The following is a 16,991-nucleotide window of genomic DNA, read 5'->3' as shown; positions in this document are numbered from 1 at the left end:
AATTAAGTGAGCGATTCAGGCTCCTGGAAGCCTCTTGTTTATCAAACATGCAGTTGACAAGTCTACAAGATTCCGTGTTTGGCAAAAACCATCGCTACTAGACTTGAAAATTACAAATGATATAAACAATGTACATACTTAGAATATCAGGACCCTTTCAGGCACAGTAATCACATTATGATGGCTTACAATTACACGTTTTACCCAATACGCAGACACATTTACTAGTATTACTGCATAGTTCAAATATGACAAACTTTGAGAAGGTTACAGCAAATATGAATGAGCTGGTAAAAGTTAATGTGCGGTAAAATTACTGCAGAGAATGTAGACAACTATATACCATAGAAAAAGATCTATATATTAAGTAAAAACAGAACTCCTTTAAGCAGAAGGAACAGGGAAATTGTTCGACAAATGTACAAATCATGATCATGAGCTCATAGCCTAAAATCATATTATCGATGAACAGGATATAGAAAATAGTCTTCGAGAAAACCAAGGAAACATTACAAGTAACACATTCAACATATACAACAACTTAAGAGTAACTACACTTACAAAGCTTGATATGTTGATTGCTTCAAAACACCAACTCTTTATAGAATTTACTTGACTTGATCGAATTTACTAATATCAAGTTATATACCAGTTGAATAATTATTGAAAATTTGTTGCATTGAATGCTTGTTTCGGTTTATTTCAATTTGTTTCGTTTCGTTTCGATTCGATTTGTTACGTTTCGTTTTATTTTGATTTCGTTTCTTGTTTTACATATACCCTTTTCCGGATATAATAACCGGATTTCACCGTAGTTTACCTTCGCCTTAAATAAACTTTGATCTGTCAACACACAAGTTATCTTCTTGAATACCTTACCTTTATGATAAACAGTGACAGTGACAGTGATACAGAGTACGAAATATTCGAAATGTCAAACGAAGTAGCAGAGAAAAGACTGCTTGTCAATTCCAATAACAAAGATAGAGCATCTTATTCGTCAGCTGATGATGTGGTTGATGGCAGTGTGAGAGAACCGGTCCACAGAAAGGCAGTTACATCATCAGAAACACAAGGATTCTCGGGATTTTTGTTGACACTTTCATTTTTCGCTGCCATTGGAGGATTTTTGTTCGGGTATGACACTGGAGTTGTATCTGGTGCTATGCTTTTGCTCAAGTCGAACTTTGATCTGGATTCATTCACTGAAGAAGTAATCGTTAGTGTGACTATAGCTACAGCAGCAGTTTTTGCAATTATCAGTGGATTTCTAAATGAGTTCTTTGGTCGTAAATTAACAATCATTTTTGGCAGCTTTGTCTTTACTGCAGGTGCAGTGGTTCTTGCAGTAGCTCAAAATGTTGCCATGCTCATATCAGGAAGAGCAATTCTAGGGGTTGGAATAGGTGAGTAGAGCATCACTTATATGCATTTACATGTATACAATAGTCCTTTTTTCCATTTTTTTTTCCAACTGTGACTTCATTTTTAAGAAAAAAATTAAGCAAATTAATAGAAGTAACTCTCCAACCCAACAGACCGGTTAACTGTCTGATTGGAACAATTGACAGCGGTAGACTTCAACTGGTTTTCAATGAATGACAAGGAAATCCTCATACCACAGGGTAAGCTGCAGCTGGTCCCAAAACATCAATATACACAGGTACAGCCAAGGAGATGCCCTTATATACTTGAGTAAACAAAAAATAAACTAAAGGCAAATACAAAACAAGACATACAAAGGCCAGAAATTACTGACTTGGGACAGGCACAAAAAATGTGGTGGGGTTAAGCATATTACACCGGATAGAAATGTTCACTTTTGACTCATACATATGTACATGTGCTGTATAAAGATACAAATGTACAGTGTATTATGGCAATAATGTTATACTGGAACCGATCCATGTGATGTGCTGTTAGGCCTAAATTTAGGTTACAGACCACCAATTCAACCAATGAGCATTTGGAACGTACGCAAAAATAGTCCTACGCAGAAATTACCCCTGTTCCTCATAGTGCTGTGAAAAAAGTTCTCATCTTATTTAAAAAATTTAAACAGTTTCTGAAAGGAAAAACATTTCTGTACATTTTATAGGTGCATTTTGCTTCTTGTGATGTGAAGCCTAATCTCCATAATGATTTTTAAATATACCCCTATCTTGTGAAAACACTGGGATTTCCTATGCTATTTATAGACCCTTCACTTCCGGTGACCAGTACTGCACTGCAAGTCTGCTAACCCCACATGCCATTCTGAGGATTGTGAGCTGACATATGTAGAATTATGCTGATATATAGTCCTCTGCAGGTTAAAGTTAAGGTAAAGTCCAGAGAAGCCATTGAATATTGTGAAATTAGCATAGAAGCCTATGGAAAGTGGAATTAGTGGTTTTTAGCCTTAAGAAGAAGCCATGGCAAAATGAAAAGTTTCTTGAAATAGCTTTAAACTACTTGAAGATCTTGTTAACTTTGCCATGAGAGGAATACACTACAAAAATCCTTCAAAATATGCATTTTTTTAAGTTATAGGTCCAAATTATGGAAAATTGGTCTTTTTGGCTGATTTTTATGTCCTATCTTGTAAAAAATGTAGAAAATTTAGTAAAAATATCAAATATTAAACTTTGAGGGCTATATTTACCTAAATATGATGGCAATAAGCACTTGAAATCAAGTTTTGTGTAGATTTGGGCAAAAATTAGGTTAGAAATGAGGAAAAACTCACTTTCATTACTGCGGTTAAGGCCATATCAGCATTCCCCTATGGCAACATGGAAAATCCATTATTGAGTACTTTTTTTGCTTTAGGTGCCCTTTACTGGTCATGTTTTAATGTGAAAACACTGTATTTACAAATTTAAAGCCAAATATATCACCTTTTGTGAAAATTTAAAGATTTAGGATTTTTGACATGTGATCAAGAAAAAGGGGGAGGCATGTCAGAAATAAATTTTTAAAAATAGACCAATTTCTCAGAAAATGATTACTTTTAAAACTATTTCTTCATTAATATTGTTAAAAAACAAGTTGTGATTGATATTTTTTATTTGAAAAGTCAGAAAAAGTTCTTTGCAAATATTTAATGCATTTAAGTATGGTAGAATATTGTCACTTTTTTGCTCGCACAACTTGGTTACCCTATATTTAAAAATCAAATATTTAAAAAAGTGCTTGTCACATTTCACTGAAACTTTGCAAATGCATTCAGTATGTGTGTAGGAAGATACCTGTATAGTTATTTATTTTTTCTAAGACAAAAAGTGACTCTTTAGGTTACAGACCACCAATTCAACCAATGAGCATTTGGAACGTACGCAAAAATAGTCCTACGCAGAAATTACCCCTGTTCCTCATAGTGCTGTGAAAAAAGTTCTCATCTTATTTAAAAAATTTAAACAGTTTCTGAAAGGAAAAACATTTCTGTACATTTTATAGGTGCATTTTGCTTCTTGTGATGTGAAGCCTAATCTCCATAATGATTTTTAAATATACCCCTATCTTGTGAAAACACTGGGATTTCCTATGCTATTTATAGACCCTTCACTTCCGGTGACCAGTACTGCACTGCAAGTCTGCTAACCCCACATGCCATTCTGAGGATTGTGAGCTGACATATGTAGAATTATGCTGATATATAGTCCTCTGCAGGTTAAAGTTAAGGTAAAGTCCAGAGAAGCCATTGAATATTGTGAAATTAGCATAGAAGCCTATGGAAAGTGGAATTAGTGGTTTTTAGCCTAAAGCAAAACATTCTGTGTTCCTGGTAACCCTACTGACCCTATTTTTTTTTATGGTGTCAGAAAAAAAAATAAGGATTTCTGGCATTTCCATCATCAATTTTTTACTAGAATCGCCTTGCTTTCCAATTCGGAGGTTTAAAATTTGTAGAAGGCAGCAATGTTGCAGTGTTTTAAATAATCTGATGTAGAAGTACTTGCAAGTTGTACATGAAAACATATATTACAGTGGTGTCATTTTAGAGGCAGTAAAACTGATAGGTTTTGGTGTCCTGCAAATCATGTAGATCATCAATCAGTCCACTTGCTTTGCTTTGAAATCCACAATAAAAGATCCATGCATAATATGTTTGTAAGGGTTTGGGATGCACAGCTTGCCCAGTATTTAATGTACAACTACATTTTGTAGATACAAAAATTACATGAGCTGTGTGCAATACTATAAAATGTATAGAATTTTGTTCTGAGGGCCACTGAATGTACATGTACATGTATTTTAGTAATATTGTTGCAGTTTGATTTTACATGTTACTAACACTACCATCAACCGACATTTTAATATCTCCAATCTTCATAGTGGAGTCACTCATGTCCTCCACTGTGACTCAACCAATGTTAAAACTGAGATAAAAGTATTAAATCTGTGTTAATTGGTGGAACACTGTGTCAGTCAGATTTTTTCTCGGTGAAATATGAGTTTTCACCCACCTTAAAATGGGACATTGTATATTCTGGTTGTTAATTGTATATGGTGCATGACTGAGCTGGGTGTGAAATTAAAGTATGGTAGAATATCAAGCTTCACCAAAAGCACATAGATCTTTAAAATATGTACAAGTTCAATATAACAATTTGTGGCTTCCACTTGAGTTTTTAAGAACCATTGCACTTGATCATCATCTATCTTTGAATTATATGCATTATCCATAGATACCATTTGAGGCTTTAATATTTCCAGTGTAATCATGAAGAAATCAGAATTACAGGATTTTGATAAGTAATTGATTAAATTAAGTTACATGTAATCAGATTTTTTGGCTCATTACTGATTACAATGATTATTTGAATAAATGTAATCAAATACAGGTGATTAATGATTATAATTACTATTACCCCATCTCTGGTCCTAAGTATCCTCTTACCGGGGTTCAACTTAGTGTAGGTCCAAGATCCAGGACCTTCCATTTCAGGCCAAGGACTTTTCAGGTTTCTTTAACATTGGCCCTGGACCATCAATACACTACATTGAATCTCTAAAGAGGACCTTTGGTTAACATCAGGTGGACTTATTATCCTTCTATCCACAATGGGAAATTTAGGACCTTGCTCTTATTTATAAAATGGATGTTACAACATATACATTTTTGTACAATGTGTTCCCCTTTTAAAAAAGTCTAGGTAATCTAGGTATCAAAATACATACTGTAAAAAATTGCAATCACATCATTCAAGCTTTTGAATTGTATTTATGAATAATTTACAGAAAATAGTAGGGTGAACGTGGCTGTCCAAAATGGTCTGTAAGGAATACTTATACTAGTGGTGGATCCAGATATTCCCCTAAAAAGGGGGGACTAACTGGCTGAAAGGGCTCACTCAGTGATTCTGTGTTTTCCATAATTTTACTATATACACTTGTAATCAATAACTTTTGGTACAAATGTAAAGTTGGAGGCCCATGCCCCCAAACTTTCCCCCTCTTTGGATCCACCTACATGTATGAATACATTTAGTTCTGTTTTACACATGCATTTTCAGGAATAGCCTCAATGACAGTACCAATATATATAGCAGAATGCGCTCCAGCAGAACTCAGGGGGAGATTAGTGACAATTAACAATCTATTTATAACTGGAGGCCAATTCATAGCCAGTGTTTTAGATGGTGCTTTTAGTTATGACAAAGTCAATGGCTGGAGGTAGATATCAAATGGGTTATCTGTACTTTTTTTCCTTTGATGTTGTCTACAGATATTTCTATATCGCTTTAGATATTCAAAAATATATCATCAAACATTAAGAGTGTGTACTTTCACTTCTAGATTTTTTTGTACAGCAAAAGTAGTTAAAAAAATAAATTTATATTGAAATTATTTACAATGCAATAGACCTTAATTCATATGACTGTATTTCCAATGAACAGAATAATAATTACTTTAAATTTTGATACGACAATATCATGTGGAAAATCTCACTTGAAATGGTAATATTTAGATTTTAAATGTGTGAGCTTTAGCCATTATAATTGAATGGAGGTGTTAAAATCCTGTATGTACATGTACATGCTTGGTTAGACTGGAATTATTTCCTTTATTTACAATATGTCTTTTATATATATTTTGTAGGTACATGCTTGGTTTAGCTGGCATTCCTTCTCTTATTCAGTTTATCGGGTTCATGTTCCTACCAGAGAGTCCAAGATGGCTGATTAGTAAACAGAAAGAAAATGAAGCAAGGAAAGTTTTAGGTCAGATTAGAGGGTATGATGATGTGGAAGAGGAAATTCAAGATGTTAAAAGAAGATTTGAAGAAGAGAGAGAACTGAGTAGACAAAGAGGTGTTTAAGCCAACTTATATGTTTACTATTATCATCCTAGATTTTAAATTATATTTACTCTCCACACTGAGGTCACAATTTTCCTCCACAGTAAAATTGCATCATTTTGACATTTATTGGACCACTGTGTCACAGAATACATGCATGTTTGGAAATCTCTCATTAGAATGTCAGAAATATGATTTTTGACAGACTTATCTGTCCTTGAAAAGCAATTTACAGTGCATTTCAATGAAATAAGAACTTATATAACTTCTTCAATGATATGGAAAGCGACTTTTTTCTTAGGTTCTGGTGGCACAAATAGTAAAATTAACTGTCCAAGTGCTAGGTATTATTAGACCATTTTTCTCACACTGCTTAATTCTAATGTAGACTGACACTTAAATTATATAACACTGAAATTTGGTCATCACATATGTATATACACTGCTATTGGTATTTATTTGCAGTGTTTAATTAGAATATAAGAAATTAATTCTAAAGACGATATCCCAAACTGAGAAATCCTCAATTAATCCATAATTACAAGGCCATACTTGACAAAAAATGGGGCCAAAGTAAACATATTTATATAATAAAACTATTGTCTAAAACATTGTTGGCCTTCTGAAAAGATCATAAATGACACAAATTTTCTGTATGTAGAAAGTAAGAGCATTGTTAGGCTTTAGAAATAATTTTTTTTACTTTAAATCCATCAACAATAATTTTCCATGTGAATATCTCTATTGCTCTCCATTGCATGACCTGCCATTTTACCCTAAAAATCAAAGTTAATGAGTTTTTCCCAAATTTGGAAGATTGTTTTAAGAAGCATTGATAGATTAAGCTGATTTAAACTTTTTGATTTTTGACTCTTCCTTCTTCATTTTTACAGGTGGGGAACATATTATAGTAAAATTGATAAAGACTCCATCAGTGAGGAAGGCATTAATAGTTGGGAGTTTTCTGCAGATTTTCCAACAGCTGAGTGGTATAAATACGGTAATGTAAGTTCACTGATGAATATCAAGGGAATTTATATTTTTGTGTTTTTTTTTAACTCTGTTTGAAAAATATGGTAAGATACATTGTATTAATCAAGGGGTTGAAATTTGAAAAAGCTTAACTCTGAAATTGCTTAGATTTTGGAAACACATTTGCAGTAAAAAAGTCTTATTTTTATCCTTGCTCTGAACATTCCAAAGGAGAGCGGTATACTGTTGTACCCTTGTCCATGTTTCTGTGTGTCCGTATATCCACGTTTCCATAACACCTTTTTCTTCACAGTTTTCTCAGCAACTACTCTTCACAGTGGTTTAAACACATTCCTTCTGTAGGTATGCCATATGGTGGTATTATTTTTTTAAAAATTTGACGACAACTTCCTGTTTACCAAGGACTTTATTTATTTTACTTAACATTTGTGAGAGTTGACATATTTGTCACAATTACCATAAGGTGGGTTCCATTTTTGGAAAAAATTGACAACAACTTCCTCTGTACTGATGAGGACCTTTACCGTATATAATGATTGAAAGCGATGGTATCACTAGTGAGCAATTGCTCACAGATTTCTTGTTCTCTTTTAATGCTGAAGGGGTATCATTGCAGCTCTGTAGTAATCCTTATTACAATGTTTAGTATTGAAATAGGTTGGGTTCAAGGAAAAAGGGTATTATTTTCTTGCTAATTTTTTCTGGAAATATACTAAACTTTTCAATAAAAGAGGGGTAACCCATTTTATTTCCTAAGATCTGCCACTGATTAATTTTCTGATAAGTGCTAGGTTCTAATTTTGTATTTGCCAGGTACTACAGTGCCACTATAATACAGATGTCCGGAATCAGAGACCAATCTACAGCCATTTGGTTAGCTGCTGTCACAGCGTTTGTTAATTTTCTCTTCACATTAGTTGGAGTGTGGTTAGTTGATCGGATAGGAAGAAGAAAACTTGTTCTATCAAGTTTAATAGGTAAAATGTTACCTACTGAAACAACAAGTATAGTCCATTAGAATTATTTGAACACATGCATGTAAGAAGGAAGACAGGGGGTAAGACTCCATTATAGAAAAAGAATTACTGTGCTCATTTGTTAGGATATTAAGGAGAAAATGATATTTTTCAAGTTTTCTAGGCAAAATGCTACATACATCTACCAGTGCTGTCTTCATCTGCAGACACTTAGTTTTCATGCAGTAATTTGAGTATAAGTCAGTTGATCTTCATGAAATTTTATACCAAGTTTCCATACTACAAACAGAAGGTTGGTAAATATATTGGTGTTATGGCCTTAAAAGGGAAGACCACCTTTGCATTAAGTCAGGCTCTTGTGATAAATCATACCTAGGTTAACAAAAATAAATAACCTTTAATGCAAAATGTGCTTTTTATAAAATGTTCAAGGCTATGCAAAGTTCAAAATCTTTGACATATATGTAGATAGCCATCTTGCAGAACTCTCCTATCTGAAGGAAGATCATAAGCAAACTTTATTGATTTTTTACAAATAGATTCCCCTTGGCTCATGATGTCACTAAGTCGGTTTGGTACTGATACAAGTACTGCAAATAATATGTAAACAAAGACTATTCCATAAATATTTCTACAATCCTGTTTATCTAATCACCAAAACATGTTGTCTTGTCAAGCTTACGATTGCACGAATGATAAAAAAGAAATATTGTAAATGTTCTTGACCGGCAATATGAACATTCTTTGGAGGTAGCCATTGGATTTTCCTCGGACATATTACTAGTCTTCTGGCTGCAAATCCCATTGTTTTTCAATGTTGTCTGACATTTGCCTACATGTTGTGCCTCAATCTCTTCTTCTGTTTATTTTCCCAAATTTGGCGATTTCTTCAGACATCGTAATCAATTACCTATTTACTTTCACTTTACAAACCGACTTTGTGATGTCACAAATTAACTGTTCATAGTGCCGCCCATAGGTGCAGGAAATTGAAATTCTGTAATTATAATTCGTGATTAATTAGTTAAGAAAAGGAAATTATTTTGTTTCCATTTAATTTGAATGAACATTTAAAAGATTAGTTTCGATATTTTAATTCTGCACAATAACATAGTCTTCTCCTTTAACCATTTTAGAATTAAAGGCCAAAAAGGCCTTGAATAAGCATTTCATAGAACTTACATGTATCTATAACTTCTGTAAAAGCATAGGAATTTAGGAATGGCTATGATATTGTTTCTCAGTTTTCTATACCTTGATTTTCAAACTCAGAATTGTTTTGGAGGTAAGGACATGAACTTTTCAGAAATTAGGGCCAAAAAGTGGGTCAGAAACTTGCATTTTATTGATGTCTACACAATAACTTGACTATATGTGAATGAATCTCTTTGAAAATATATTATAAGATGCAATACCACCAAAGGAAGACTGAGATTGATTGTTGGGTTAGGACTTACACCTTGTACGTTAGGGCCAAAAAGTTGCCTGGACAAGCAAGTGCCTCATGTCCATATACTAACTTTACTAAAAGTGAATGAATCTCATAAATTTTACTACAAAAGGAAGACTGGGATTGAATTTTAGGGTTGTGATTTGAGCTAAGTAAGAATAAAGAGCCAAATTTGAGCCAGAAGCAAGTGTTTTCATCTTATTTCTGGACGATAATTGAAGTGATAGGGGATTGATTGCTTTGAAATTGTACCACAAGCTGCCATATCCCTACAGAAAGTTTTTGATTGATGTTGCAGGTTTTGAAAATAAAGGCAAAAAAGTGACATCATCAGTTCTGGTCAAATTTTTTACCTGTGTCAAATATCTAATTGTAATTGAAATTTACAGCTGTGTCAAGTTTGAACGGTGTGTCCATACGTGCTAAATCGGTTCAAGGTTCTACCTCCGTTGTCCCATCAAGCCACAACCTGCAAAACATTTTATTCGTATAATGTAAATCTCACTGACAATGAACACGCACTGTTATAAATGTAAGGAAGTGCAAGTATTTAAGAATACTTCATTGAAAATGAGAAATCATTAAGCCCTTTTTATTCCACTGTGTGCAGCTATTCTTTTTAATTTTTTTTTTTGTGCATTTCAGGAGTTCTTTTCAGTTTGGTGGTATTAGCCATAGGTTTCCAGCTTACAGCACATAAATCACCTCCAGTCACAGTTTATGAAAATACTGCCAACCATTCCTTAAACAATTCATCCATTCCTTCTAGTTGTTTTCACTACAGGTAAGACCTCTGTGGGGCAAAGGAATAGGGACAGTTAGTTCATTTTAAGTCAAAATTTATTTAGGGTTGTTTTAAAACATTTAATGGTCAAATGAGCAGGGAGTAACAAGACATCCTTTCCCAGTCTAATCCCTGTTTTGGGATATACTCACCTATGGTTGTGTACCATGAAATATAGATTGAGTTAATTCATTATGTATATTGTAATGGGCACTTAAACTGCATATTAAATGGCCACTAAATTGGAATTTTTGCAAAATTAGTCAAATTTGACTTCTCTTAGGTCAGTAAATTCCTACTTTCTATGTACAAAACATCTTGAAATTAGTAGTGTATATATTTACATAGAGTTGTCTTTCTTTTAACTTAATATGTTATAACTTTCAATGATATTTACATCCATACATGTATAATGGTACATGTTTTTTTCCCTTTTACTCAGGTAAAATTATTTCACATACTTTTCACACAAATTTCACATCTTTTTTACCCAATTTGAACAAATCATGTTTGTGACTTAAGTCTGAGTTCAACATGAAATTGACATGAATTTTTCACATGACGTTCATGTTTAGCAAATTTCTAGTGAAAATTGTTCACATGAAATTCATTAGCAGAAAGATTCACATAAATTTCATGTGAGTAATATTTGCCTGTGTACATCACTACCATTCAAATGTCATTATATCTTTCAGTTCATGTGGGTCTTGTATAGAAGACACGCATTGTGGTTTCTGTTATATATCTAAGAGTACTTACTCGGCAACCAACGGATCGTGTTTACCCTACATAGATGGTGATCATTCTACAGTAGGGCGATGTAGTAATACAGATTTACCGACAGATTTAGTATGGGCAGATAACTATTGTCCATCACCATACTCTATCATGAGTCTTATTGGACTAATATTATATCTTATGGCTTTTGCTCCAGGTATAGTAATGCTATTTTTTTTACTAGTATTAACCACACTTATGATTCACAAATTTATTATGGTATATTACTATAAAATATTAATAAATGTGTGATTTGTAGAAGCATAGTTAAACTTATCTATAAGATATTTTAATTTGGAGCTAGACCTTCAGCTATTTTATGCATAAGTAAATATTTATGATATTTAATACTATGATCAACATTTATAATACCCATTTGTCTGAAGAATGGGGCAGAGGGTGACATATGGTCAGCATATCTAGCATCTAGCTGCTCTCTTCTGTAGTTCCAATATTCTGTTCAAATTCACATTACTACATCCACCCCATACAATACAACAGTAATCTATCATATGTAGTGTATAAACTATATAGTCTATAATAAGAAAGTACTTAATATTTGACAAAATCTGTAGAATATGTCTGTATCTAGTGGTCTTTGCTCCTGCTAAATGTGCATGTATAGTACAAATGTTGCTTACTTCGTATATAAATTTAACTACATGTAGTGAATTCAATTCTATGCTTTTTTTATCTTACACAGACATTTTATAGCATGTCTGTCCATCTATCATTTTATCTATCCACACATGGTGCAGTAAATGAAAAAGAAAATAAGCTCAATTTTGTTTTGTTTTTTATATCTTTTTTGTTTAAAGGGTAAAATTTTGAAACAAAAAAAAAAGGTGGAATGGGCTTTTTATTTGCTTTATCACAGCTATGTGTTTAATGCAAACACTGTTTGTTAAGAAATTGTAGTCTCCATTTGATCTAATGTTGTATGACTATTTATAACAAGAAAGGCAAAATGCAACACTGTTTTTATTGCTGTTTACATTTATTGGTCTTTTTTTTATCTCAATTTATCGCAATTGCTGTGGTTTTGTATAATGTAACTGTTTATAAATTCCATTGCCTGTTTGTAGGCATGGGACCGATGCCTTGGGCAATAAATTCAGAAATCTACCCACTATGGGCAAGGAGTACATGTACAGCTATAGCTACATCCTTCAACTGGACATTCAACCTACTGGTATCATTAACATTCCTCACTCTGACAGAACAAATTACTACGTATGGTAAATAACACTGTATCATTCTTACCTCTGACAAAACAAATAACTATTTTTATTTTACCTAACATAATTAAGATTAAGTATGATATTTTTTTATTTTGATCTCAAGAAAGGTTGAATAACCCCCAAAATTCATGCCTTCAGTGAATAACCCTATTATTCACGAGTGTATAACCCATCAAAAATACAAAAGCAGGTGAATAACCCATCTTTGCAAATTAAGGATGGTCTAGCACATTTGAAACCATGCATTTTTTTGTCTGTCCTTTGTTTGTTTTGGTATAATAAAACAATTACGACACTCTAATTTGGTGAATATCCAAAATTGTGAACCTCACTAAGGTTAGTCCCCTTGGGCTAAAGCCCTCTGGGAAATTACCCTAGTTTGGATGGACAATTTTGGATATTCACCTCCTCAGAGGGCTGTAATTGTATAATGACAATTATTAACACTATAACATTCCTCAAGGTGACAGAACAAATAACTTTGTATGGTAAGTATTAACACTGAAACATTCCTCACTCTGACAGAACAAATTACTACTTATGGTAAATAACACTGAATCATGCTTACTTCGCCCCGTGCAGGTCCAGGTGTCGAAAAATAGGCCTGCAGCAGTGCTAAGCTTGTCGTAAAAGGTGACTAAATAGTGCTCAGAACCCTAGCCGGGGGCTTGGGCGCTCTGCCCACAGAGCAACTGGGTTGTGTGCCCCAGGTGATGGAATGGGGTACCCCTGGCGTGTTACATGCTGGGGTTGTCGGGCTATAATATGGAAAACCTGACCGCAAACCATAGTGGTGCACCGTGTTGGGAAAGATGCCACGTTCCTCGCACGTTAAAGAACCCTACTGTGGTATTCTCCCGTAGAAGGAACCATAGGGCTCCGCCACAGGAGGCTATATTGCCCGACCCTACCCACCTCTCCCTATTTCCAGTGGCAATCAAAATTTGTCGACCCCATTATCTTTGTGTCCCTTCCCATTTTTCACTTCATCATCATTTCATGTTCATTATATCATCCACTTCATGTTCATCGCCTGAATATAGCTGAAATATTGCTTCTCTGGCGTTAAACCCCAACAATCAATCTATCAATCAATCATTCTTACCTCTGACAAAACAAATAACTATTTTTATTATACCTTACATAATTAAGATTAATTTGGATATTTTTTATTTTAATTGCAAGAAGGTTTGAATAACCCCCAAAATTCATGCTGTCATTGAATAACCCTATTCACGAGTGAATAACCCATCAAAAATACAAGAGCAGGTGAATAACCCATCTTTGCAAATTAAGGATGGTCTAGCACATTTGAAACCATGCATATTTTTGTCAGTCCATTGTTTGTTCGGTATAATAAAACAATTATGGCACTCTAATTTGGTGAATATCCAAAATTGTGAACCTCACTGAGGTTAGTCCCCTTGGGCTAAAGCCCTCTGGGAAATTACCCTAGATTGGATGGACAATTTTGGATATTTCCCTCTTCAGAGGCCGTAATTGTATAATGACAATTATTAACACTGTAAGATTTCTCAATCTGACAGAACAAATAACTACTGATGGTAAGTATTAACACTGTAACATTCCTCACTCTGACAGAACAAATAACTACTTGTGGTAAGTATTAACACTGTGACATTACCCTATAAAGAACTATTCCTATATGTGTATTCAAGTGTCACCAGTACATTATGTGCTATAAGGCCTGCTTGAAACTTTATTGAACTGATGGGCTGAGCTTAATTCTATTGACAGCCTTTTTCTAGATTCCGGTTCTGAGATTGTCCTGATTGTGATGGCCATTTTTTATATCAAAATAATGTCAAAAGCTATGGCTTGGTCCATAATATGGACGGAGTGTCAACAACATTATATACGTATGTAGTATCTAAGACCAGAAGAATATGAAGGGCTACAAAATATTCTGCCTTAAGTCAAACTTTTCGAGGTGGAAGTTTGTTTGTTGACAGTTGCACAAGTGTGGAATCATTTTTGTCTTATAATACATGGATGGATATGATTTTAACTTTTATTCATTTATTTAGTAATAATTGGAAACTATTGCCGTGTTTTAAGTTTTCCGTGAAGAAAGTTTCACATGGTCACATTTTCTCACCAAATGAGACTTCGTCTAAAGCAACATGTGATGGATGGAAATAAAGTCCAGAAAAGACCAGGAGTCAAAATACGGGAAAATACAATTTTTATGTCTTTTTTTAGTCTTTATTTCTACCCACCCTAGCTAGCAACATGGCTGTGCACTGTAAACAACAAATAAGCTTCGTCCATCATAGGCATACTATCATATAACCCAGTGTATAATTAACTTTTTGCTTAATATTTTATTTCATGCTGAGTCATGACAACCTATGTCAAGATTTTATCAATTTATTTAAAATAAACGATTAAAGGGCTATTCTGTATGTACATCTGCTTTTATTAGTTACTATTTGTTGAATCTGCTACACATACATGTATTGCTCCTTTTTGTTTCCAAAAGTCTGAACCTTTTGCACATACATAATAGATGTTATTTAACCACACCATGTTGGCTTTGGCTTTACAAAAAAAAGGCAGAGGCCTGGGAGCTTCAATATTCATTTGAAACATTTATGCTAATTTTTAATTTAATTTTTTTTCAGGCACATACTGGTTATTTGTTGGTATAGTATTGTTAGGAATTATATTTATATTCACCACACTGCCAGAAACGAAAGGGAGGAAATTAGAGGAGGTACAACAACTGTTTGAAAGACCATGGTGCTCAGGTTCTAACTATGATAAGCTGGACTCTAGTAATCCAAGATGACTTGTTTTTTAAATAAGAGAAAAAATCTGTGATACACTGTTAATGTGATACTCTTATTGTGTCCAGAACCAAAATGTGTTGTGAGAATTTTTTTTTCCTGCAAAAATTCCAATTATTGATTGTATGGAAAGTTGTAGGTGTAAAATTAATTGAAAGTTATGATGTTATGATAGAAATGGTAACATTATATATTCAATTGTATTGTGAAATACTACTGCAGAATAATTTAACAAGTATGACTTTTTGTTAATTTTTTTGCTGCAGTACAAAATTAAAAGGTGAAGAAAGGCAACTTTAAAGTTTTTAAATAGCTTTCATATAAAGGAAATGGAATGATAAGGCTCATATTTCTCATGTTTGACCCCTGCATGACTGGAAATTAGAAATTTGATATGAAAGTTTTTTTCCGCTCTTAAGAATGTGAAATGAATAATTGAACATAATTATGATGTCCTGAAAAGCACATCTCTGAATTTTCTATTAAGTTTTCTTAAATTAGGCATTTTTTGGAACATTATTTCAATTTTTGAGTGTCTCCTCCAATATGACCTAAAATAGTCGTAAATGATTTCTAAATGTGACTTAGATAGGAGTCCAAATTTGTTAAGATATCTCTGGGTCATGGTTTATGTTGGAGGAAACCTTTGAAATTACAAAATTTGCAATGAAATTTTGCTTTTTTTTCCAATTGGTTGTTTTTAGCAGATTTCTGCTTCCATAAAACAACTATGCATATCTCATTTTGTCATTTACTTCAAACCTTTTTTTCTTTAAACAAGGGGCCATATACTTCCCTTATCCGAACTAAACCTCCAAAATATATTTATCATTTTGTTATATAATTTTTCTAATTTTCCCTGTGAAAATGTTTGATAATTCACACTTTCTCGACAGAAACGTTACAACATGAGTATATATTCCCCATCACAAAATTTTAAATGTATTTTGATAACAGAAAAAATGTTAAGGAAAACATCTATAAAATGAATATGATTATCATTTGGTTGTCGTGAATAACCAAAATATAATTTCTTGTGCCAAAAGTACTTCAAGATCTAATTTGAGTGCACATATTTATGTAATGCCCTCATGAATATATTTTGATTATTAACTCTATCCAATTAATTAACCTTTTATTATTGATTTTGAGACTGATGTATCATGATATTATGATATACTACTATCTTTTATCTGTTCTGTACCCTTGTATCACATGGTAATAAACTGGAATCAGTCGTGGACACGTAACAAATTATAGTCTAATAATTGCCTTTCAAATGTTTGCTTATTCATTTTATTTAGTTTTTGGCATATACACACTGAGGAGAGTGCCTTAGTACCATTCCTTTCTTTGTAGCTGTTACATTTGAATCTTTTCTCTCTCTCTCTCTTCCTTGATTATTCTTAGAGAGAGATCAAGTCAAGTCTATTGTTTTGTTAAAATTAAGCAATCTAATTTATATTATACCTATTAATTGTTCCATATAATCTCTGCATTTACATGTAGGGTCCAACAACTTTCAATTCTACTTTTTGTTCACATGACCTTTTCAAAATTTTGGGTTTTCCCCTTGAATAATGTTTTCAAAATCATGAAAGATGAAATCTGATTTGCTGTTCAGAAAGGTCATCAGAAACATAAAAAAGAATATTGGGTGTTCCTAAATCCTACAT

At 33.3% G+C, this 16,991-nt stretch overlaps 1 protein-coding gene across 1 annotated transcript; it reads left to right on the top strand.

Annotated features, from left to right (window-relative positions):
- The first annotated feature begins 805 nt into the window (after positions 1-805).
- On the top strand, positions 806-16,084 carry LOC148598454 (proton myo-inositol cotransporter-like). The gene is made up of 9 exons (XM_088562377.1): positions 806-1,406; positions 5,499-5,658; positions 6,085-6,296; positions 7,177-7,288; positions 8,090-8,253; positions 10,349-10,487; positions 11,183-11,421; positions 12,350-12,502; positions 15,151-16,084. The coding sequence occupies exons 1-9, from the start codon at positions 884-886 to the stop codon at positions 15,315-15,317; spliced, it is 1,869 nt and encodes a 622-aa protein (XP_088418503.1). The 5' UTR covers positions 806-883; the 3' UTR covers positions 15,318-16,084.
- Positions 16,085-16,991: the final 907 nt, after the last annotated feature.

This window comes from Perna viridis, chromosome 14 (genome assembly GCF_037379345.1).
Source record: "Perna viridis isolate PV_CMFRI_1.1 ecotype Kerala chromosome 14, ASM3737934v1, whole genome shotgun sequence".
Taxonomy (NCBI): Eukaryota; Metazoa; Mollusca; class Bivalvia; order Mytilida; family Mytilidae; genus Perna; species Perna viridis.
This window is presented reverse-complemented; position numbering and strand designations above follow the sequence as displayed.

What these genes read in the sequence shown, in the direction of transcription:
- LOC148598454 (XM_088562377.1), top strand. Translation starts at nt 884, where the DNA reads ATGATAAACAGTGACAGTGACAGTGATACAGAGTACGAAATATTCGAA. An exon ending in GACAAAGTCAATGGCTGGAG is followed by an intron (nt 5,659 to 6,084) that starts GTAGATATCAAA and finishes TATATTTTGTAG; the next exon opens with GTACATGCTTGGTTTAGCTG. An exon ending in AGAACAAATTACTACGTATG is followed by an intron (nt 12,503 to 15,150) that starts GTAAATAACACT and finishes ATTTTTTTTCAG; the next exon opens with GCACATACTGGTTATTTGTT.